This window comes from Carassius auratus, unplaced genomic scaffold (assembly GCF_003368295.1).
Source record: "Carassius auratus strain Wakin unplaced genomic scaffold, ASM336829v1 scaf_tig00000876, whole genome shotgun sequence".
NCBI classification, from domain to species: Eukaryota; Metazoa; Chordata; class Actinopteri; order Cypriniformes; family Cyprinidae; genus Carassius; species Carassius auratus.
The window spans coordinates 406,490-432,004 of NW_020523328.1; the positions used below are offsets into that span (position 1 = coordinate 406,490).

Genomic DNA, 25,515 nt, shown 5'->3' on the forward strand with positions numbered 1-25,515 from the left:
GACACTTTGTGCTGGAGCAGCTGGAATATTTCACAGCTGGTTTGTCCTTATTTGACCCTTAACACTGATTATTCCTCAACATTTCTCCGTCTTTCACTTCTTGTTGAGCAGTGAAACATATTCCCACATTCAGACTCACTGCCAGACTTCTGAGGCAGACTTCAGTTCAGGTTGCATTGGGCTAAACCCAGATCAGGACTGGACGTGAGCCAGATAAACTCCACGCTTCTCTCCCCCCTCCTCTTTTACCCCTTTTTTTCTGGTGTTTTCTTTATGATTGCTTCCATTTCCTCTGAAAGTTTGCTTCTAAGAACTGCAATCATAAAATGATCTGCGGATTCAAAAACAAGTATTTATGGGATCAAAACTAAATATGAAAAAGAAGGGGAAAAACTTCCATAAAAATAAACAAAGCCAGCACTGAGCATTTGATATGTGAAGAGTTAAACTTCAGCACAGATGTCCCAGTGAGCAGTGAAGTCACATGGTTGTCTCAGATGTTTACTTGCACAGTCTCTCACAGTCTAAAACCCCAACTAAAGCCAAAACCTTCCCACTAGCTCTCTCTCTCTTTCTTTCTCTCTCCTTCCTTTCTCCACCCACCCTGTTTTCATGGTCAGTCAGTGCCAACAGCCCAAGTAAGGACATAACGCATAAACTGAAGCAAGTCTGCACTTTTTTTTCCTTTTCATTTTTCTCCTGTATATTCTTATTTGTGATTTTGTCATCCTTATCATCTTGTCTCTCAGGAAAGCTGTGAGTACAATGAGGGAACTTTCTAAAAGTAGCAGTGGGGAGAAGGATAGTAAGCATGGACTAAAAACTGAAAGAAATTGCATCTGTGCACTTAAAAGTGCATTTCGAAAATATACTTTAAATAGTATCAAAGATTAAATGTTTAAAAATTCTGCAGCAAGAAAAAGAGATCTAGCATAATCTTCATGCTTAGAGAGAAATGGATGAATTGGTCAGCATTTAACATTGTTGCAAAATTGATAAGCATACAAAGTTTATTGTATTTACATAATGACTTCTCACTTTTACTTACTGTTACACATGATCGTACTGTCCGTATATTTACAGTAGAATAGCAATATATAGAGCTAGCCATATGTAAATAATCACTTTTTAAATGCTTTGTTCATTTATTGGAGAGTGTACAGGGTTCATTGTGAACTCTTGGTTTGGGCTTTTGCCAGTTTCTTCCATTTTATTTACAGTGTTTTTGTCTCTCTCTTGCTGAACATGGAGGGTGCAGAAAGTGCTTTGCACAGACAAGTAAAGAAAATTTTATGACAGCAAATGTCCATTTGCTTTGTAAAAAAAATATTTTTTAATGGGGTTCTTTTCAACAAAACACCAAATCTCCCAGATCTTTGTACCATAGACATAACCTATGGATGGTGGAGACTTACTGTAATTAACAGCAAAAGATGATTATGTGACTAGACTAAACAAGCAGGGATTTGGATTTGATCCAGAACAGAAGGAACTAAAGCATCAGGGGGTTTATGTACTTGTATACATGCATTGTAAAATGCACAAAGTCCTCAAATCAAGGTTTTTCCCTTTTTACTTGGTGATAATTTAGTACTAAACAACACCAGAATTGAATGTATAAAACACAAGCATATGGAGGTACTTACACTGAGAGGATGGTATTCAGCTTGGCTTTAGAAACAGCAACATTTTCCATAGTTTAGATCACATAAAAATAAAAAAAGTAGCTACACCACCATTTGCAAACCAAAAATAGACACAAGATAAATGGGTAACACTTTAGAATAAGGTTCCATTAGTTAATGTTAGTTAATGTATTAATTAACATGAACAAACAATGAATAATACATTTATTATTGTATTTATTCATCTTCATTAATGTTAGTTAATGAAAATACAGTTATTCATTGTTAGTTCATGGTAATTCACAGTGCATTAACTAATGTTAACAAGCACAACTTTTGATTTAAATAATGCATTAGTAAATGTTGAAATTAACATGAACTAAGATTTATAAATGCTGTAGAAGGATTGTTCTTGCTTAGTTCATGTTAACGAAAGTAGTTAACTAACATTAACTAATGGAACCTTATTCTAAAGTGTTACCGATAAATGTTTTTATTTTATTTTTTACAAGTGGGCACAAGACAGAAATATAATTGAGGATCTGTGATAATGTGAGAAATATTGAATTTTGGTTTGACCTTAGTCTGCCAGGTATTGTGTTCTTTCTGAGAGCTTTTGAGTGTGTTTTTATTTTCCTTTGTGGATCAGATGCAGCACTTGACAGCCAGACGTGTAGCGGGGCTCTTGTCCAGACGGGGGGTGGCTGCATTCAGCTCCAGCGGTGTCAAGATGGCCAGTCATGGGCATGGTAATGTTAAACTTTATTTTAAAGAACAGCATAAAATTACATTAATTTTGAATATGTAAACTAAGATGACAAATGAGCAGCATTACATCAGTATTATAACAAAATATTTTTATAAAATGTACACTTTATGTTCCTGCATTTTCTGTTTCATGTCCGTATTTTTCACTCAGTAGTCACTTGATCAGTTCCTCTTGTTCTCACAGGTGGGGTGACAGAACAGACGGACATGTCCGTACCCCTGTACTGGGACCGTCTGGACACTCCTCTGCCTGACAGACCATACAAAGACACCCTCAGTGATGCAGACAAGAGCCTGAAGCAGAAGGAGAAAGGCCCCTGGAACAGTCTTTCCAAAGAGGAGAAACTTGCCTGTTAGTAATGCTAATGCTCCTGTTTCTCTTTTATTCAGTACTTATTAGAGTTTCCAAATATTTTTATATGAGCAATACAGTCAAATTAAGAAGTTTTGTGGCTTTGATATTCTAGTGCTAAAAACTGTCAAATTTACTTTTAACAGGTTTTGACATTAAAAATCTATCCTTTCTCATGGACCAAAACTATTGGTCTCATTGCATTAAATTAAATGCTCGCTTAATTAAGCTACTCCCCTTCATCTACCTCTGACTAGCAATAACAAGTAAATTATTGGCTAATTTAAATAAAATTAAAAGGGATAATCCCTACGATTTGTCCCACCCCAAACTTAAAGAAATATGTAAACAATTGGACAGGGTTTTTAATCTAAGAGGGCAAAGCACCGACAAAATCATGGGGAAAAAAGTCAAATGCTGTATGTTGCAATCTTTATCTTCTGTGGTTCTTGGTGGCAGTGTACAGGCTTACGTTTAATGAGACATACGCTGAGATGAAGAAACCAACAGGTGAGTGGAAGACTGTGTTGGGCGGCATCTTCTTCTTCATTGGCTTCACTGGTCTGGTTGTTCTCTGGCAGAGGTACTATGGTAAGTGATTGTCTGACATTTTTGGTTTAATTCAATGATTTGTCTGAATTAAAGGTGAGTCTTTTTGCTCTCTCTCAGTGTATCCCCCTCATCCTCGTACCCTTGATGACGAATGGCAGGCTATGCAGGTGAAGCGGATGCTGGACATGAGGGTGAACCCTGTGGAGGGTTTTTCAGCCAAATGGGACTATGAGAAGGGCCAGTGGAAATAGATGAAAGGAAATGCAGCTGAGAGCAACATGTCAAAGCCTTGCTACTTCTCTGCAATTCTCCGTTGGCAGTCTTCATGCATTACTATGCCGTCCTTTATGTGAACATTTGAAAATTATCCAATGGGCAACCATGTAAAATTTGAACACCGAATTAAGTGTTTCCTCTTGACGGACCGAAGTAAAACTTGAAATTACATCTTGTATTGTTATATTAATTTAACACACATAATAACCACAAGAGATGTTGTGTATTCAGATGGGTTTTTTTATTTAAATATTAGACATAAAAAAAAAAAAATCCTAAGACATTAAACAATTATTCAGGGGTGAAGACGTTTAAATAAACCCAAAACCTTAAAAAAATAGTTTTCTTTTTCTTTTTCTAGTTTAGGTTAAGTTGGCTAAATATAAACACAAAAAGAAACAAATACACAACAAAAAAAATTATAATGGAGTTTAAGGCCATAGGAAGGAACAATATGAGTTTACACCAAATATCATAAATAATATTTTCAAATCATCAAATGGCTTAAATATTTTCACTAAGCTATGATGAGCTAGTCTAATTGTCATTTAAGTTAACTAGTTTACATAGTGTCGTGCCAATGCTGGTACATTTCACTCTCAAGCATACGGTCAAACTCACCACACACACAGCATCTCTCTCAAACACACACACACACACACACACACACACACAACATGACAAACAGACACAGACTAAGCATGCAAGCAGCAAATTTCATAACACGGAATGTATTCTCTGAAATCAGTGTCTACGGAGCAGCAAAAAGTGTAAATGTCTGCAATTTGAATTTGCTTAGACTCACCAACTACAATTTGTACATTGGATTGAATGTCAAAACTGTCAAATTTCTTCATATCAAACTTCAAGTCAACAGGAAACTAGATTTGCAAGCCAATTCATTCACGTCATGTGAGGTAGGCCTACCTACCCATCCGGATTGTAATGACTTTCAGATGTATTAGTGTAGCGTGTTTTTATTACGTTTACTTCATTAAATCATTACGTAAACTATTAACAATATTTTAGAAACGCTGTATTTAAGAAAAGAGAAAGTGAAGCACGTTATTATACACATTATAACTGTTAGATTAAAATATTTTTTTTCCTGTTTTGATTTATACAGATTGATGGATCGTTAACAATAAAATGTATTTAATGGGGTACACTGGCTTTAAGACAAAACACTCGAGCTCTGTGAATGTCATTTCATTTTCAATAGCGGATCGGGGACTAGGCTAAAAAACTTTATACCAGACCTGCTTAACAATCCGCGGAACACTAGACGTCTCTTTTCTGGGTTAGGTCTCAAAGGACCTTTCGCTAATGATTGGTATGCTTTGATTGACACACCAAACGATCTCAGCTTCCCCACGAGATCTCCAACTGGGGCGGAAGCATGAAACACACCTGTACCACCACAGCTTCCATCACTTCTGTTTGAATTAACCCGCTTGTCAATCATCATTACAACTCGGAAAAGGCGAAGAATATTCTACTTGACGTCCTGTTTGAATTAATGATGTTTTGAAGACTAGAGATCATTTCTCCACATCTCCGGGCGTTTTAACGAGATTGAAACGAGTTGAGCGGAAAGCAGCAGGTGCGCGTGCGAACTGACACTCGCGCATAACCGCTCTGACAGCAAAGCGTTTAAAATGAAAATCGGCGGGAATCAGGAGCTGTGAGGAGGAGGAGAAGTGATTTATCCCAACTATTCTGAGGTTTGCTTTCAAAAACATGAAGAATTTGAAGAAGAAGAAGAAGAAGAAGAGAGAGAGAGAGAGAGAGAGAGACTACGAAGCCTAAATGTAAGTGTTACAAGAAATAAGTTGTCAAATACTAAGTTTTTTTTTTTTTTTTTTGGTAGCACCATGATGTTATCCGACTCAATATATGTCTATCAGCCAAGATTTAAAACATCGTGGACCATTAACGTTAGACGGTAAGGGTCAACTCATCAAATCCATAAAATGCTCAAATATCGGTTTAAGTAACATTTACATTTGGAAATGTGAATGCTAAGGGACCAAAAGTGAGATTTGCATTTTAGCTTTGCTCTGAAAAGTTAAGTCTGCTGCAAGTCTTAAACTTATGCTTACCAACAAAACTGCAAATGACATTTCATACAGAAGTGAAACAAAAACTCAATGACTATTAGTAGCTTGTCACAACTGCAAGTTCAGTATTCTAGTTATATCTTCATTCTCAAGACCATACAAGTCACCCAGCGCTCTTGTGGCAATATGGTTTAATCTAATATTCTAATAATCTTTATGCCGTTTTCGGTTACATTTTCTGTGTACACAGTGAAAAGTAGCCACACATACATCAGGAATGACCTGCTTAACTTACTCCTTGTGTATCGGTGTCTCCTCTAGCTCTAGTTACAACAATCTCAGGTATAAAGAGTTTCATCTGAAGCTGAAGTTAGGTTTTAATGAATCAAAAATCAAACTGCAATGAACATACAGAACTTTCTTTCACAACAAAACAATTTCTCATAACTGTTGGTCCTTTAATTTAGATGCTCCAGAGGATTTGACACATTTAAATCCTCATCAAATTTGCATTGGAAAAAAAAAAAACAGAACAATAATTGGGGGAACACACACACACAGAGACATTTTTCATCTGTTCTCCACACTGTCCTCTAATGATAGAGAGATCACAGAGGAAGCAGGCCCTCAAATGTAGTGCCAAAAAGAGGCCCAAAGAGGCGCCTCTCTTTTCTTAAGCAACAACTGTCCTTAGAAATGTCAGTGCGGATTAAATGACTACTTCTCTCTCATTGGGTCATTAACTCAAGAATCACAAACAAGCTTAAATTAGATTCAAAGATAAAATGTTTGTATCCTTTTCAGTTTTGCCAGTCTCTGAAAATGAGAAAATAATAAGGATACTTAAAAAGACTGATGATAAAGCTGAAAATAATTATTTATAAGCAAAAAATAAAAATTACAGACAAAGAAAGAAGGTTTTTGCCAAATGTTCTTCTTTTTTAAGTCATTTTTCTCATTTTTTTAAACAGGGTTTAAGGAGACATGGGTTAGCTAGATCCTAGTCAGCTAAAAAGCAAAACCCCCTCATGCAGTCTGGATCATGTGATATCACACCAGATGCGCTCCACTCAGTCAACAGTACATGGTGGGATGTAAACATGAAACTTCTTGGCAATAAAAGGGAAACAAGTAAATCCAAAATAAATGTATTTTTTTTTTAAGTCTCTTCATGTTAGCAGGAGGTCAAATTGAAGCAGTGGGTGTATTTGGATCTTCAGTTATCCTGATCCTCACAGGCGTTTCTGTGCGATAAGTGACCCGACCACGACACCCGTGAGCAAGGTCATTCCTGCCAGCAACCACTTTTTGAAGTTTTCTTGTGATTTTCTGCTCTCTGCTGCTGCATCTTTTCCAAAGATCTCTGCAAAGCGTTCCTGCACACAAACACACACACAAAACAGCTTAAAATGAGATTATTTTCTATAGGAGCAGACTCATAAACCAGTACATTTTATGAAGACATGAACATATATAAAATACGTATTATTAACATGAACTAACACTAACACATTAGTGTGAAGGTGAAGTTGAAGTGAAGGTAACAAACACTAACAAATACTGTAGAAGCTTTTCATAGGAGGAAATATATTACCACACTCAACCATCCAATAACTGTCAAGCTCATTTCAGCCAATGGTTGAACTCTTCAGTGCCCCTCCCAGGCCTTCCAATAATCCCACCCTTCCTGTGACAAATGTGTGTGCACAGTGCACCATGACCACCAGGGGGCGAGATTTACTATTCCTGTTTCTAAGACTTCACTAACCTCATTTCTCAGCAGGATTCTGTAGCAAGGCCATTTTTATCTGAAAAGCTAAAAGGGGATTTCAGGCTTTATAACGTAACCCGTTTCCTCAGGGAACATACACAGAAGTAGAGCACACCAAATCCAGACAGAGGCAGAAATAACTCAAATGAAGCACTATAGTCAAAATCTAATATGACTCAAACATGTTTGTGTTCATATAACCCAGGCAATTTCTGTTATGACAGAAGAATTTTTTTTTTTCAATGTTTTCTCAGTTGGATTCTTCGGATTCAGAGAAAAAATAAAATTTGTTTCACAGGTATAGCATTTTTGTCAAAGGTAGAGCAATGCAGTGATTAAGCAGAAAATACTTCGTGATAGCTTATTACAACACACTCACACACACAACCCTCAGACGCCCACCCCTGTTTTCCACTCAAGAAGACTGATGTCATCCTCCAGTCTTTCCCTTTGCCCTAGTTATCTACACAAGCTTGCAAATGTGGGAAGAAGAATGTGGAGGATTTAAATGAAGCCATCCGACGTGTTCAAAATGTGCACTGTCGCAACATTTATCAGCGTTTCTCTTTACAAGGAATGAAACCAAACGGGAGGAGGTGTCACAGCATGTAGCAGGAAGAAGTTTATTTGACTGCTTATTTAATTTGGATTTTTCAGAATAAAAACGGGCAGGTGGCTGATGCCTGGTGTAATACTGATATAGTTTAGTCTAAGTGATACTATTGAGTTAAAATTTGAAAATATGATAAAACACTGGGAATGAACTTTGGTATATGGCCAAGCAGACCAAATATATTAAAAACTATCAGCTTTTTCTAATTAAAAAGCACAGTCAGGAGATGGAACATAAATGTCCAGCTTTTTGTATTGGTTAGTCCTCCAATAAGCATAAGCTCTTTTTAGTAACAATAGCTTAACAATAGCTATTTTTAATGCTACAATATCATTATTGCTGTTATCTATAAACGAAAGGCAGATAGCTTTACAGTATTTTTTTCCAGATAAAAATAGAGTCAAAGAGTAAATGAACAATGCAAGAATGCAAGCCATTATGAAGGGCATAGGAAGCCATCTTTGTTATGTGAATAAATACTATGGCAGGTGGCATAATAAATCGTTAAACAAGCACTATGTTTTCATAGCATTCCGTTGGCATGTTTGTTTGAAGGACATTGGGCAAAATGTGGAAGTGCGTGTTTTTTTGTCAATAATAATAATAAAAAAACTTTAAAACAGTTTAATCAAAAAAAATAATCGACCAACTAATCGATTATCAAAATAATCATTAGTTGAAGCCCTAGTTGGTATACTGTCTCCATCCTTTAAAATAAACCTACCATTAAAAATCACAGACCCTTCTTTTTTTGTAAGAAGGAAAACTTAAAAATTCAGCAGGGGATCAAATAAATATTTTCCCCACTGTAAACCCTGGTTATATAATCTGGGGTGGAGCTGTCAAATGTATTGACAAGTACTTTGTTTTAACTGACAAAGAGCCTGAAAGGAGCAGGAAGTAAGAGACAATCAAGTAGGAGGAGAGTGTTTGAATATAAAATGTGTGACAGGTAAAGTCAAGGAGATGTCCGTTGCATAGATTTGTGCAATGAAGTAAAAAAAATGAGTGATTTACATAGAAACAAGATGAAATTCATAGGAATTGATTTCGTCAGTGTGAGGGAGGGGTGATGGGAGTGGCGGAGGCTGATAACAGACCTGCAGTTCCAGAGCAGAGGGGTTATCACAAACAGTGACATCACAAGTCCAGACCTCCACTCACTTTCACTCCAAAACACCCACAAAAACACCTCATATATGCACATATTCATGATAAACCACAACATCATTACTCATGATAATTATTACAATGCTTTATTATTAATCATAGAACAAACAACTAGATAACAACTACATACAAACAACATAATTTGATGTTTGAGTCATATCTGTAACAAACAGAAAAACAGCAATACAACAGTCAAGCTCAAGTTGAGCAAAACTCCACTTAAAAACTAAACTAACCCAACATACTGTACTGTACAATCCTACAGAACGTTTACAATATTATGAGAACAATCTAGTATAAAATTCAACTACTGTGTCAATGCATAATGAAGAGTAAATATATTTCTCTCATGCACTTCCTCAGGCACACCTTTGTCAACTTAAGGTAGTTTACACATGCCCCACGCTGACCTCATCATGAATGGCGAACAGAGAGTGCGTGCAGTCAATACAGTCCGATGGCATGAAATTGCATCACCCTTTAACAGGTACATGAGTAACCCCTGCAGGAATGCTAATAGTATGACCTGAAAGCAGAACCAAGCCTAATGCGCACACACACACATTAATGAGTATCACTCTGTGGAACCGTGAGAACAAGGTGAGAACAATGGAGATTGGTATGACAAGAATGTGACTCTCTGATTACAGTCCATGTCATAAATCTAAGACATGTTAAGGCATGCTTGTTGGCAGTAAGATTATGGTGCAACACACAGCAGCATACATCCAGTGTTTTATGTTTTATATGTGCGGTTGAGTACAGGGCAGGCACAGGCAGTACATATTATAGGTGGATCCAGGTGGGGCAGATATGGAGGTGTGGCTTTACCTTTTGAGCTGACATCTTTCATGCTGAAGTATATAAGACAAATATCTCTGTGTCATGAATAAAAAGCTTTAAGGAACTAATCATAAGCTAAAAAAAAATAACAAGGCTTTATTTTAATCTCCAAAATAAGGAATAGTAATGAGTGCATTAGTATACACCAATAATAAGCCTCTGTGTCAAGCAATTACAGTCAACTCCAATTCCAGTTCATTAGTTTCTATTTAACCAGGTATTTGGGATTTTTTTTCTTATATTTACTAACAAAACAGAACATTGAATCTGTATTCAGCACAAGGCTTTAATAAAATTCAAAAAGAGGTAATAAAATGAATCTATATTAATTGAGCTGTTAATCCAAGTTTTCTGAAGAAAGATTTTATATGAACATGTTTAATTTCAGCTATTATTTATATATAAACATTGATCGGTGCACATACATGAGTATAGTAGGTGCTCAAATGTGCTTTCTTAAATGTACGATTCATATGGATTTGTTTTACAATCTTTTTCTAGTTTTTAGAACAAAAAGTTTCAATGGAGTACCAGACAAATCTCAGGTTGTCTTCATTTCTTGGAAATGAACTAAAATCTTATGGGTTTGGAATGACATGAGGATGAGTAACTGATGACAGAACTTTCATTTTTGGGTGAACTAACCCTTTGACAAAATCTAGGGGCTTAATAATCCCAAGACCACTGAGCCAGGTACAGCACATGCCCTGACATGTCTCTAACAACACAGTGTAATACGCCTGACCTTCATGACAGCATTTGTGACTCGCTTTTTAAACAGCTCATTAACCAACGTGACTCTCTGTAACAACATCTTGCAACAACACCTTAAAAAATTATAAAGGTGTGACTGAGTAAGACAGCATTTGTACACAAACACAATCTGTCAAGAAAACCAGATTTTTACTGGTTCCAAACAGTGCTGAGGTTGTGTGAATGCTCCGAAGAGATACCGGCTGTTGGGTAGCTGTGACTGCTAGGCGTGTAGCCCTATCTGAACAAAGAGCGCATGCAAACCAGGCCCTACAGGAGAGAGTGAAACCAGGTGCAAGGTGCCTGTGTTTTGTTAGTTAGCATTAGGCTAATATCCAAATAGAGGCCAAAAAAGGGGCTGATTCTGTTTCTCAAAGGAACACGGTGAAGGAGAGGTACTAGAGGGGTATATAAGCTGGCACAAAGACCACAGAAACACAAAGTCATCCTCATCACTATATCGCTACAGTTACAATACCACTAATGAGCTACTCTGTTGACATCAGTGTATTACATCAAGCACAGCCTCATCCTGTTAAGAGAGGAGCAATTTGTTCATGAAAGAGAGAGGTTGTGTGTGCATGTGTGTGTGTTTGGGAGATTATGGGAGTGTCGTATAGAGTTCAGTTAGGTTCGGTCGAGTCATAGCACTGGGTTTCTCCACTGTTACACCATCCTGACCCTTTAACCCTTGCCATGGCGTTTGTGAAGACAGTCACTTGCTTTCCAGAACAGCTTGTTCTGTTTTCAGCCAGATGATTGATGCACACACTTAGAACATAACATGTTTCACAGAAACACAGCGTGGCCGCTTTTCTGTACTGATTAGAGAACACTGGTGTGTCTGTACAGAAGCTAGTGAGGGATGAGGAAATCTAAAGTGAATACAGGTTACAAAACGCTAACCAAAACCATGAGTTTTGGATTATCATAGCTGGTTAAATGAAGGCAGTGTATAATCAGTGGAGGTTGGTTGAAGGACAGAATAATCTTTTGATAGAATAATCATTAACAATTTTAAATCAAAATAATCGTTATTATCAGTTAACCATTATCGTGCAGCTCTACATGAATGTAATCCAGACAGAACATGTTTGTGATATTATCACTGTAATGTGACCAATAGACGTCAGTTAAGTTGCTTCATTCACAATTCACAACTCTTCTTCAATGGCCTCATGGGACTGTGAAGTGTACATTGCATCCGCACTTCCTGAAGTAGTAGGTCATTCAAGTACTTTTTGGCTACCGTTTTATGAATACTGTGAATTCAGACATACTAGTTTCACATACTTTTTTTTATATTATAGGGAGTACGCATATTCAAATGGAGTCCTGGTCTCTTCCAAAGTCCTCACAGCAAATTCCCTATGATATACTGGTTGATGACTCCCATCTCTTGCTAATGTAAAACGCTGGGACTTTTCCCCCAAATTTAAGAATGTGAATGGTCTGATCATTTAGAAAAATAATAGCATTAATAATCGTCTTCTCAACAAACCACATGAGGTATCATTGATGTCCAAACATAAAGATACAGGTCAAGTTACACAGTTAATCCTTAGGATTATGTGTTTGTTAAAAGCCTTGACCCTAAGCAATAGTAATATTGAAAGAGCTAATCCTGGATATCTACAGCCCGAGGCCGGAAACCACACAAACAAGCCGAGTTCCCAGCAGATGAGACAACAACCTGGAATGTTAAAGAGGTTTCCTAGCAAAACAAAATAGGCTCTCACTCTGAGATACCATCTAGCCTTTTTAAAATGCACTGAGCCTGAGTGGTGAGACAAGAGGAGGCCAGTGGGATCATTTTCTGCTGTGAAGCCTGCACACCAGTACTGAGCAGAACGATTACAAAGAAGCCGGAAGGCCAGGATTTCCTCACGATCGCTGAGGAATGCTGTGCATCCTCATTCCTGTGTGGAAATCAGCTGATGGGAAATGGGCTTTTCAATTCCAACGGTGCGGCATCAACAACCGGCCTTGCTGTTTCTCACTCAATCTCTGCTGAGTCACTCAGACTTCAAGCTGAAACCAGAAATTCACAGAGATGGTGAAAAGAGTAAGACAAAAAAAGAAAAGGAGGTAAAAAGAGGACTGAAGCAAAACAAATCCACATAAAACCATCACAAGGCAGGATATGTGCCAGCCATGGTCATTTGAGAATTACACAAATGGTTGCAAAACAATCAGGATGTCAGTTTTTTTAAGAAGGTGAAATTGCATTGCAAAATTTTTAGGGTCAAAATAAACAACAAGGTCAAAGACTGGGTTTGCCACAGTTACTTAATTTCTGATCAAACTGATGGTCATTTTTGCTTTAGTTCAGGTCAACAGTGCGAACAGGGTGATGCTGTTGAAGGTCTTTTACAGCAAATGGGATTTCTGATGTCAGCCTGGTATTTACTGGTATTTTAGCAGTCAATGACATCAGCACACACGTACAGGCCAGGCAAACATTTATTATAGAGAGTAAGAATCTCTGTCTGGATTATGATCTGTGGGTTTAGTGTAGAGGATGACTTGTATATTTCCAAGGCCGATATTTGGCATGTTGCAATTACTGGCATCAGTCGATAAGTTTTTCTGCTTGGCCTATGTGTATGAGGTGGGACATTTATTTTGACAGCGGACGTGCTGTGACTGAGAGTGGCAGTGCCTAAGCACATGATGCTCACATTCTCCCTCGTTCGCCACCGTCGTTAACAGTTCTGTCTAATGTGGACAGAAGTCTGTCTTATAATCAGATGAAGGAATAAATGTGTACAAAAAGTATTATAACGATAACGTTTATATTATTAGTAATAGGCAATCATTGTAATACTTTCTCGTTTGCCATCAGCATTAAGAATATATGCATTTATATAATTTAAACCAATCTTTGAATGACTAAAGAACATTTAAAAGTGCAATAGGTGATTGTCTTCAGAAACATTTTTTGTAACACAGGTTGAAAGTCTTTTCACATCTCAATGGCAATCATTAAGTTAAGTGGTTTAAATGTATTTATCTATATTTATATATTCTGTGGAAGGCGTAGAACCAAGAAATGTACGTCCAAGCAAAACGCTGGGTACAGTCTCAAACACATTAAACAGCGGGTCTCTGTCAGCCTCACATGCAGCCTTTCTGTCAGAGCATCCAATGGGACGAGCGCACGCCGCTTTGAACTAAAACTATAGGCTACTAGGAGAGAAATAAAATGCAAAAAATTATTTAAATGCAAAAAACAAACACAAACAAAAGAACACTCTGATTGGTTGACCTCTTCATCTTTTTCTGTTGTTTGTGTTGAATACTGCACATGGACAGAGGTGTCACTAGAATTGTTGCGTAGTTTAGAGTGACGTAAGTCGCTACGCAAAATGTGTACAGGTTGGCAGGTCTGATATTATAATGTACATTTAGAGAAGATTACATTTAACAGTGTTATTAAAATTTTGTAAAATGGTGATTGTAAAGCGTAATAAAATATTGACCAATAAATTAGTAATAATAATAATAAAAAATAAAAGAATCACTAATATCAGCCACTTCTAAACACTTAAAGTTTGGCAACTGACACCAACGGAAAGGTTCTCTATTGGTTTAACATTTTAGTAATCCAAATACAGGAAGCAGAGACCTTGATGAACCAAACATCCATTTCCCAAGCACAGAAACAACAGCAACACTGGCCTGAACAGATGATTTTTCCAGCAACTCTGTTGCCTCATTCACAGTAACCGCACTTACTGTTCTCGGTTTATAAACTATTCTTCACATCCAATTTTGCCAATTAGATCAGTCTTTGCCCTGAAACATCATTAGTGTTTCATTATGCAACCGTTTAGTGAGAGGTGGTGACACCTGAAACAAACACGGGTCTGAAGACCCACGCCTCAAATTTAGCTGATAATTAGAGCAACAAAACAGACTCTACTACACCCATGGCCCAAATGAAATTTAGACCACAAACATCCAATCAGATCACAGCATGCAAAGTAATCAGAGCGGCACACCTCACGGTTTTATTTTAGGTCGCATATCTGGAGGATTTGTCTGTGGGAGGTGTCTTTTGTGCTTGCTTGGCAATGTGGCAATTTTTGTGTGTACCGTAAATGAATTAAAGAGAAGATTAATGAGTCAGGAGAGTGGGGCTCAGACTCCAATCTGTTCTGCATCTCACCGGGGAGACATCACCATCAGCTCCTATTCTGTCAGCCAAATCCCAATGAGCCGGGACACACGCAGACTACATACGTCCATATACATACAGATATTTGGACACGCATATGCAGCCAGATTTTCCAACCTCTGACCTAAACCTGCTCTTACAGGCAGATACAGCCTCTGGGGATATTTGTCAAGAAACAGACTGGAAGACTTATGCATATTGGATGATGCTGAAACAGAGCATGCATGCAAGTACAAGAATGGTGAGATGCCAAGATATAGTCATGCTTTTTAAATCACAGATGCTCCACATTCTTCTCAAAAAATGTAAGAACTATGTGTTAGTGGCAACCACCCCCAGCCTAAACAACCAATTTTGAGCTGATTTGTCGACCACTTGCAGACGAAGAAGAGTTCAAGAATCCTGTTTGAAACGGTCATTATTTTTTGAAATTCCATTTGGTGAAATTAGTGGAGCAGAAAAGATATTTCTGAGGAGGAGAACAAGGTTGAACTTAGAAAGAGACTCATAACAATATGACTGATGACACTTAGAGATAATATCAACAGGCTTTATCAGTCACTACAACCCCATCATCCCAAAGCCTTTTATTCATGGCTGATTCTAATCCTACAGATGGAGCTTCAGATTTTTCTCTGTAATCTGATTTTAACTAGAAGCTATACATGAATGAGGCAAAACTAGATAGAAAAAGAGGGGCTTTACTGAAAGGGCCGGACAGAATATAAAAACATACAAGATGAATAATTAGTGAGGAAGAGAGAGGGGGGAAATTACTCATGACCTGATTTTCCAGTGTAAACCAGTTCTGTTAGAGCAGAGCAACAGTCATGTTATGTCCAGAGCAGCACAGGCGAGAAAGCCTGATCTCTGATCTCTACCCACTGTTCCTAATCTGGTATCAGACAGGCATTGCACACTCAGACTGAGCTTACGTTCTGAGTCAGGCCATTTTTTCTTAGTCCTACCTGAGACAGTCATCTCTGGAAACACGGTGTTGAGCACTGATACTGGACTTTATTTCAAAAGTACAAGTACGCTTATAGATTCAAACACATGCACACTAAGATGCTTAAAAACAATGCTTGATTTACATATGAAACATTATGTAGAGTAAAAAAATACATACATCCCAAAAATCTGAGGCTGTTCAGCACATTAGAAGCAAAAGTGAAGAGCAGATGGCCCTTTATGAAAACAAAGCACGTTTGCTTTTTTAAAGTTGTAATTCTGTCCAATGGACAAGAAGCTTAATGTGATCCACTGCTCTGTGGAATGGTGACAGAGCCGCTAAAAGGTTAGCGGGTCCTTTCAGTGGGCCGTTATTTGTGTTATTAGGGGCTAATTGCAGTGCGGTTCGATGATGCTGGATAATCTTGGCTAAAGTGCATAAGGAGAGCTGGGCTTAAAGGTGCAGGTCACTCTTTCACACCACTGACCAACACACAGAGAAGTGTGTGTGTGTGGAAATTTTTAATTAGCAAAGAGGAGCTTCAGCTAAGAAGATAAATTCACTGGAGTTTAATGTGTACAAAAACACTGGAACGAGACAGGAAAAAACATGTGGGAAAAGGTTAGCTAAAAATACACTAGGTGTATTCACACACTTAGGTGAGAGAAACCAGCGACATCACGGCTGACAGACAAAAATTTGCTTTAGTTGGGCATGTGTGCATGCATTTAAAAGGATGTTTCACCAAGAAAATTTTTTTTAATTCAGTCAACCTTATATTATTTTAAACTCCGACTTTCCTCCATGGAAAAGAGAAGAAATTTCGAAGAATGTTGATGCTGCTCTTGACTGTTGAGAGTCACATGGGTTTTGAACAAGTTAATGACAAACTTTTATTTTACAACAGCCTTTTCAAAATCTGTTCTAGCTACATGGACCAAAACAATTATTTCTGTTTGGGATGCTCTGTTTCCCCCCGTGACCCTGGAAGAATGGATCAGCCCAACCTTCTTTGAAGGTGAGGCCAGAACCCTGCCTCCCCCCTGCCTGTGGAAGGTTAATTTTCCAATTCAAGCTGACAGTGTTAATCTCTTTATCAAAATTACTGACAAAAATAAAAAAAAATTTACAACATAGTAATTCAAAAAATAGTAATTGAATTATTTTAATTAAAGCATAGTGTTGATTAATATATGTCACCCTGTGACATGACAGGAGTATGCTAGCATAGCGTTAGTCATTTTCTCCATCTCTCTTCCCCCTTTCTCTCTCACTCGCTGGTGACAAGGCTGCTGGAACAGACTGAATCACACCATCTGTTTACTGCCATTTTCCCTCAGTCAGCCACACACTAACCAAGAAAAAAAGGCATGTGCATGATATAGTTCAAAAATGAAGTCACCTTGTGAAATATAAAAAGAGAACATTTCTAATGTGGCAATGAACGGAGTCAAAAGGTCAGAGCTGAAATATGACCTTGAGAATAGCAATCCTCAGCAGGAAACCAACAGCAACAAAAACATTTGCTGAAGCTTAAGCATGAAATGACAATGAGATCTATTCATGTCTATGGGGGACACCATCACATCTGGATCAGCGTCTCCACTGTTTCTGTCACTGTGTGTTTACAGCCAGGCTCCTCACCTGGATGCTGCATGCATGCGTGTGCACCCGCAGCTCCTTTGTTTAAGGTAATCACATGCTCAGCGTGCGCTATACCTTGAAATAATTGCGCAAATGAGAGGCATGTGTGTGTAAACACGCATGAAATGAAACAATAATGCACATATTGCATTTAACATGCGACACACGCAATCCAAACCCAGACAACAATTGACCAAGAGCACAAAAGCAGACATATAGTCTGTCACGCGACACAGAGTGGGCGGCGCTGATGTATCGGAGCTTGACGAATGATTGCGGGAGACGGGCCACAAACACGCATGGCCATCACGCCTGCTAAATCGATAGAGATGACCAGTAAGGTGGAGGGATGATGGATGAACGGATGAATACAGAGTGAACAAGACAGAATGAAGGGGTGAATGGGGACACTAACGGCGGTGACGCGGTCATGTTGTTGCATGTCTGATCTGCAACACGTTCACCCACGTGAGAGCGAGGAAAAGGCGGGGGGATAGACCAAAAGAAAGAAACAGAGAATCGAAAGAAAGGGAGGAAGGACACAAGATGGAAGCAGGAGTAAAAGTAAAAGTGATGGAGGATGGGGAGTAAGGGGTGGTCCCGTGGGTGTTCCTTGTGCAAACATGATAGACAATGGGACGAGGGCATGTGTGTGCATATGGTGTGTGTGTGTGTTTGCATGCGTATACATTTGATGAAACTCTCTGTAACAGCCATACGTCACACAAAGACCTCTGTTGTGGTGACAGTGATTAAAACGTGCTAAAGGTGGGCCTTTGTTCATCAGCATGCATGAGCGCATCACTACTAGGTGTGTGTGTGAGGTATGTAATTAATGATGGGTTGTGTTTGGAAGTCACTGTTCTAGTTAGGAGCAGAGTGATAGTGAAGGAACCTCGCTGGACGCTAATGATCGTTTCAGAGGGACTAACATAGGAGTAATGAACAAAGCAGGTGTAATAAGAGTGAAAAAGTATGGATCCCCCCTCCCACTGTATTGTTATTCTGCCCTCCAACTCTCATCGACTGCAAATCATTTATCCTGTACTAGCCTATTTGAACAAAGGCAGTTACACTGAGCAAATTCACATATAATTCAAGCCTAATTGGTAATATCCCCAACCCCCTCAGGCACAGGACTCCAGTAGTGGCGACTCATTCACGTCAGTCATTCCCTTTCCCAGTCCCTCTATTGTATACGAAACAATAATTGTTTACAAATACTAAAACTGAATCACTTGCTCCTGCATTCTTCTATAGATGCAAACAGTTAATAAATGATTAATAATTTCTAACCCAAACCATCATGGTGATCATGCACAAGGCAAAAGACCTGATGTGACCGCACCTCTGGGCATTATTATTACTGCATCACCGCAGATCTCCCCAGAGCAGGAGAGAGAATAACACAGCCTGACATGCAGGTAGTGCAACACACCTGCGACATACAGCTGCTAGCACTGCGTATGCAAAGAAAATGATACAAAAAGGGAGTTGAAACTGTGGCTGTGTGGGAGGGGAAAACTAGCACGTACTAAATTATTTTGAATATACGAGAAGTGTGTGAGTGACTGGAACTTGAAATGGGCTTTCCCAGCTTCTCCCCCAGCAAGGGGACGGCTTGCACCCTTCGGTTTTTACATCAGCTGCTTTTTAAATCTCATTACAAGGCAGAAACCGAGATGAATAAATAGCATGATAACCCCCAGCCACCATTAAAATGCGTCGATGTGTGGAAAACGCTCACTAGAGAGAGTTCGACCGTGAAATCGAGTGTGCATATGTGCTTATACGTGCCTCCCCCCACCACACCACTGGCCTGATTGAGACAGAGCATCCTAAAGACGACTGCTGCATAAGTTCAGACTGAAAGAGATGCAGAACGTGATGGAGATGATGAGGATTGAGTGGGAGTCTACAGAAAGGTGGCCTACATTCATTTAACACACGCACGTCTGTCTTTTGTATGTCAGACACACAGACCTCATTTTCCTTTCCCCATTGAGGAAGTGACGTGAAGAGCGCACTCCCACAATTTCTGACAAACCAAACCTACAGCTGGGGGCCTCAGGATGTGAAACCTCAAGAATTCATTCATTAGCCCATTGTAGTGCCATTGAAGTCTTCAAACACAGCATGATAAATCGCCCAACACACTTCCATCGTAAATCGTCTTTCATAGGTTAAGTTTTTTTTTTTTTTTTTGACAACGATAGCGTAGTAATTCAGTAGTAAATAGTAGTAAATAGAAATTGCATTATTTTAAATTAAAGCATAGTGTTGATGAATATATGTGACCCTGGACAAGAAAAGTCTTTAGTTGCTGGGGTTTATTTGGAGCAATAGCAAAAATACATTATACGAGTCAAAATTATAGATTTTTCTTTTATGCCAAAAATCATTAGGATATTAAGTAAAGATCATGTTCCATTAAGTTATTTGGTAAATTTCACACCATAAATATATCAAAACTTCATTTTTAAATGGTAATATGAATTGCAACTTTAAAGGGGATTTCGATTGTTTTACACCCTCAGATTGTAGATTTTCAAATAGTTAGTCCAAATATTGTGCTGTCCTATCAAACCATACATCAATGAAAAGATTATTTATTCAGCTTTCAGGTTACGCATAAATATCAATTTTGAAAATTTGACACTTAAGACTGGTTTTCTGGTCCAGGGTCACATATGCAAGATTAATGCATTAATGTTTCTGAAGTAGAAAAATCTAGGTTCCGAAGACTATTAAAAATACTGAGAGATTTTCATATTAATATATAATGTTCAAATATTTGGTCTAATTTGTACACTTATTGAAATGTTATTTTTGTAAACAAAAATTTGATGCAATATTAGTCCTTAAAATTGGATACAATTAAATTACATGAAATACTGACTGAATTAAAAAAAAAAAAAAAAAAAAGGTCGCTTTCTGTTTATCCAAACAATGAACAAAACAAGATTTTTTGAGAAACCTGTTTGAAAACGTATTTTTTATTACACATTTAAGATTTACTGTGACTTTTGTGTGCCTTAAAGTTCTCTTTCCTAAGGTCACATGCTTAGAGGTTCAAGATCCAAATTTAGAGATAAAATGACGTGTTGACTTTTACTTTCTACACAGTTCCAGATTCTTTGTGCAATCAAGACATCACAAGATAGAAAAAAAGAATGTCAAGGGAAGAAAAAAATATGCACACTCTAGAACAAAACAAATCATGATTTTGTAAATGACATTGACATAACAAAAAGAAGCATCTAAACTACAAAAAACAACATTAACAAAACCAGTCTGCTAATCAGAGTCTGTTCTCTGCACCATTCAACAAACCAGCCTTATTAAAAATGACCTTTACAATCCACATCCATATCTCACCCTCACCCAATCAGCCCTGATCACAAAGAGAAAAAGCTGACTGGACCAGGACCCCTCCATTACCTGCCACTCGTCCAACCTACATAAAGAAGAGAACCACCACAAAGGATTTTCACATGACTTTACTCATTCCTGCCTTTCATCATTGGACAGCTGACCGAGGGGAAATAACACAGAGGGAAAAAAGTGAAAACAATAAAAAGACAAAAGATGAAAGGAGAACAATGACCATTCCCCTCCATTCTCCACCATACGTGCTCATCTCCCACACGCTTTTGACTAGGCTCCATTTTGATTGGGAATTAAGACTATAGAAATCAATAATCATCTGACCAGTAACTGTGGTTTTGCTATCTTATCTCCCATTCCTTCCCCCTCCACAGAGTTTCAGCATCCCCACCCAGGCCCAAGAGAGGGCAGGTGCTAAAAACAGTCCCGTCTGGACCCAAGGGAGCCAGCAGATTTGGCCATGCAAAACATGCGCTTTCATCAATAACATCCAATTTTCTGTTACAAGCTTCATACAGTATTTGAATCTCAAATGGCAACAGAATTCTTAACAGGATAGAGTAGACTACCCAAAATGTAGATTTCTGTCATTTACGAACCCTCATGTTGTTCCAGACCCATAGGACTTAATCTTCAAAACGAAAAATAAGATCTTTTTAATGAAACCTGGGAAATTTCGGTACCTCCTTTGAAAGTACAGACAATTACAGCTTAGAAGATCCTTCATCTTCTGGATTCAGTTTACAATATCTTTATGGCCTTTTTGGACGTTCTAGCTAGCTTTTGGTTAACTGGACTTTCAATTGAGGCACAGATTTCATTAAATATACCTTGATTAGAGTTTTGAAGATCAACCAAAGTCTTACAGGTTTTGGAAGAACATTACGCAGAAGTAAATGACAATTTTACTCTCTTTGTTGAGTCTTTTAAAGAGACTTTTTCTGAGATGGAAATAATTCGAAACCATATACCTGAACAGGTTGCATACATAGAGGCTGCTTGCGATCAAACTTAAGAAAGCTAACATGGTAGAAGTTACTTTCAACTCACCCATCCTCCTTGGCTCTGGATCCAGGGCTGAATTTTGTTGTCTAGGTAGACGGTCATCCAATCCGCGATGCTTCCCACTAGTGGGCTCATCTCCTTCTCCACGCACTCAACACACAGAGCCCCTCCGAAGGCAAACAGTCCCACGACGCGGCCCCAGTTGACGCCATCGCGGAACACCTCATCCATCACGCTCTCGAAGCTCTGGTACGCTGTGGCAGGCGTGATGTGGAGCTGCGAGGACAGGTCGTTGAATGCTTGGGCATAACGCAGCTCAAACTCGTTGGCAGAATCACGAAGCGCCTCTTTTACTGCATCCAGACCCCCAGTCCCGTTTGTCTGACGCTGAGGGGTTGAAGCGGGGGACCTTGGTGGGGTCCCATTGGAATCAGTACTTGTTCCATTTATGGAGCCATTAACGAGGCTCGTCGTTCCTGCTGCCCCCTCATCATCATTCCCTTCCACCGCATCAGTCCGATTTGTGTCTTCTGTAAATTCAATGTGATTGTAGGGGTAGTTCCTCTGTGAGAGTTTATATTTAATAAAAAATACCACCAGTTCTCTGTTATAGTAAGACATAATTCACGTCGTTGCTCTTCGTTCGCCGATGTCTGGATATCCACTCGCTTGTTCTTATAACACAGTGCACACCCTTGCGTCCTTCTCAGGCTTCTGCCGACGCTCAGGGATGGTGCAATGGCTCATACCCTGTGGTAAGACAACAGTGCAATGAATTGATCCGTAAATACGCAATCATTTTCACAAACAGGGAGAGGAGGGGGTCAGGGTGAAACTTTGGAAGAGGTTAAGGGGCACTGAAGATAAACAGTTTTTTCACCCTCTAAAGCCCTCTTACTTAATGTAGAGGCTTGATCAAAGGAACAGATGGTGGCCTCTCATCACCTGGCTCCTATGAAAAACATGGACAATGTCCTCTCCCCGCCTGTCCAAGACATGGCTAGATGTACACTGACCTTGACATGAGTGAATTTTAAGCAGCAGGGGGCAAGAACAGCCAACGTGGCTAGAATTATGATCCCCTCATTTCAACAAATCTATAACGGACCTCAATTGTGGTGCCAGAAGATCCAGCCAAGAGCCACAGACAAAAGATACCCAAGTGCTTCATTGCGGGTTTAAAATCTTTTGACAGCTCAAGTATAATCTCAATGAATGTCAATGTATTTGTATAATTTTTGCTAAACCGAATAGACTGAATACATTAATTTATTAATCTGTGAATTAAATTATAATGGCATGTGTGTTGTTACAGATCAAATGTTTTGAAATTACAACGTGATCAAGAGAATTAATCAACCTGAGACTATATATCTGCATAAGATAGATAGATATAACTAGTAAATAAATTTTTAAACAAATGTATTATTAAATTATGGATTATGTGTCCCTCTTTTTTTCTGCTGATATCGTCTATTTGACGCCATCACGAGCGCGGGATGTTCACGCGGGGCATTATCTGATCGCTCCTGGGAAAAGCGCGAGAGTTCTCAGGAAACACGTGCTGACAACAACGAGGCTCAGAGCACAACACATGGCCATTTCAGATGCTTCTCTCTTTGTCGCAGAAAAATTGCCAAAAATATATGCATTTTTTTTTACTTAAGAAATGACTCATTCTCTGTCCGAATATGACGCATACTATAAATCTCTAAAGTACGAATCACACCCTTTATTCCACATGTAATACACATATATATAGTACATGATGTAGTCGCACTTGTTGATTCGCTGGATTTATCAGTTAATTAATCAATTTCCTAATAAGGAGACACGCGATGTGTTTACAAACACAATGTCAACTTAAAGCACAACACACATTCCCACAACCGCGAAGATAGTCACTGTTTTATCTTAGTGTTCTCAAGAAACAACATTTTTCTTAAAGGAAAGTCTACATGCAGTAGTGGCTAAAATACAGATTCGAATTTAGACCAAAGCTTTTTCGACCAACTTGTTTGAAATTAGGTAAAGCAAAGTCTAACGTCAACATTTTTCTACTTTGTCTCACGTTATCGTGCTTATTGACAACGTTTAAGATAATGACAACACGGAGAGTTAAAGAGCTCTCACTTACCATAACACAGTCTGCTCATTCCTCGCAGATTAGGTCAGCCAAGAAACAGCTCCAGAGTTTATCTGAATGTTAGTTATAGATTAAGCAACAATATCAAATATAAACTGCGGCAGATCAAAAGTAATAATACTGTGTGTGAGGGGAAAAAACGAGCTAGTGCTAGATATTTCTCCCCCCTCTCTCTCTGTGATAGGATATATAATCATCTAAATGACGCTCGCGCCGCCTACCCAACCATTACGTAATAAAGGCTCCGTTCACGGGCCCATAGCACAGGCCGAGCGGAAACAACCGGTCAGTTCTGTTGGGCAAGACCTATCACTTTCAGAGAAGAGTTCGCACAGAATCACTAAAGTCCGAGAAAACGAACATAAAAGGATCAAATAATCATAATTATTAGCCATATATTTCAAGCGGAGGGTGAGAACCCTCCAAATGTCGCCCTGTGTATGCTGAGGAGAAACACTGGATATAGATTATTATAGCATTTCTTAATCCTTTATAGGTCAGCATTCAACTGGCACACACGATGTACTCATGTAACGTTACCGTCAAGTAAGATCTAACACCCCGTTATGTTTTATTTACGAATGAATGCAATACATTGAATGCATTTCTGCAGCAATTTAAGTCATGATGCGAAACGCCATATGCAAGCAAGAGAGCAAATTAATAACAAGCCCTAATATTACTGACGGGTCTTGCTAGCCAAGAATGCATTTCCTGTACAATCCGAGCCAGCTACGTCAATGGTTCCCCCTTCGGCTAGTTAGCCGTGAAGCTAGCGTCATGGAAGATGGACTGGCTGCACAGGGAAACACGAAATCATTTGGAAGCGGGTGTGAAGATAAAGCTCCCAATTCAAAACGCACAGCAGACCTTTGGTACTTACTCGGATATTTGGAGAGGCAAATTCCTGATCTCCCGCATGATCGATGTCTGCGTTTCTGCTCGACCAGAGCGCATTCAGTGTCAGCAGCGCCTCGGTGCTCAGATCCGCCCCTTCAGACAAGCTCTTCAACTAATTCATATATTACTGCACATACATCAGATGTGGACTGAGTATGCTGGTTCACTCCAAAGTCGTTCATTAAAGCGTATTATCATTTAAAAAACAACATTCCGTTATGTTTTAAAACGCCGAGACGCGCAATTTAGCGTTAACTGCTAATAAAATAAAACTCGTAACTTTTACACATAATGTGGTTTTACTGGTATGAATTCTTCTCAGTAGTTTTCTTCATCTAAGTACAAATATTTGGACATGTATACTTAACAGACGGTATGAATGTACATTTTAAACAACCGTAAACGGTTTGCGCTCACTAAACAAAGAGTGGCAGAATTACTATGGTAACCTTTGTTACCCCAAAACGCGCGTGATGCGTCTCCCGTGACAGCGACACCTTGTGGCGCATATTTAAACG

At 38.8% G+C, this 25,515-nt stretch overlaps 2 protein-coding genes across 7 annotated transcripts; one reads left to right on the forward strand and one right to left on the reverse strand.

Moving 5' to 3' along the window:
• Positions 1-457: 457 nt before the first annotated feature.
• On the forward strand, positions 458-3,744 carry cox4i2 (cytochrome c oxidase subunit 4I2). Of its 5 annotated transcripts, none has more exons than XM_026242112.1 (6): positions 458-663; positions 750-756; positions 2,275-2,374; positions 2,578-2,745; positions 3,205-3,336; positions 3,415-3,744. In XM_026242112.1, the coding sequence occupies exons 1-6, from the start codon at positions 485-487 to the stop codon at positions 3,546-3,548; spliced, it is 720 nt and encodes a 239-aa protein (XP_026097897.1). In that variant the 5' UTR covers positions 458-484; the 3' UTR covers positions 3,549-3,744. The 5 variants fall into 5 exon arrangements, with proteins under 5 accessions (XP_026097897.1, XP_026097900.1, XP_026097901.1 ...); XM_026242113.1 differs by having other exon boundaries at positions 598-638; XM_026242115.1 differs by lacking the exon at positions 750-756 and having other exon boundaries at positions 532-638.
• A 1,676-nt stretch (positions 3,745-5,420) lies between these two features.
• On the reverse strand, positions 5,421-25,345 carry LOC113069124 (bcl-2-like protein 1). 2 transcript variants are annotated; one of them, XM_026242117.1, is made up of 4 exons: positions 24,981-25,345; positions 24,089-24,150; positions 21,997-22,701; positions 5,421-7,009 (listed from the first exon to the last, which is right to left on the reverse strand). In XM_026242117.1, the coding sequence occupies exons 3-4, from the start codon at positions 22,570-22,572 to the stop codon at positions 6,866-6,868; spliced, it is 720 nt and encodes a 239-aa protein (XP_026097902.1). In that variant the 5' UTR covers positions 22,573-22,701; positions 24,089-24,150; positions 24,981-25,345; the 3' UTR covers positions 5,421-6,865. The 2 variants fall into 2 exon arrangements, with proteins under 2 accessions (XP_026097902.1, XP_026097903.1); XM_026242118.1 differs by lacking the exon at positions 24,089-24,150.
• Positions 25,346-25,515: the final 170 nt, after the last annotated feature.

Excerpts from the sequence above, each read along its gene's own strand:
- cox4i2 (XM_026242112.1), top strand. The coding sequence starts at position 485 with ATGGTTGTCTCAGATGTTTACTTGCACAGTCTCTCACAGTCTAAAACC. Across the intron at positions 2,746-3,204 it reads CAAAGAGGAGAAACTTGCCT|TGTACAGGCTTACGTTTAAT; the intron begins GTTAGTAATGCT and ends TCTTGGTGGCAG. Across the intron at positions 3,337-3,414 it reads TCTCTGGCAGAGGTACTATG|TGTATCCCCCTCATCCTCGT; the intron begins GTAAGTGATTGT and ends GCTCTCTCTCAG.
- LOC113069124 (XM_026242118.1), bottom strand. The coding sequence starts at position 22,572 with ATGTCTTACTATAACAGAGAACTGGTGGTATTTTTTATTAAATATAAA. Across the intron at positions 7,010-21,996 it reads TCCAGAGCCAAGGAGGATGG|GAACGCTTTGCAGAGATCTT; the intron begins GTGAGTTGAAAG and ends GTTTGTGTGCAG.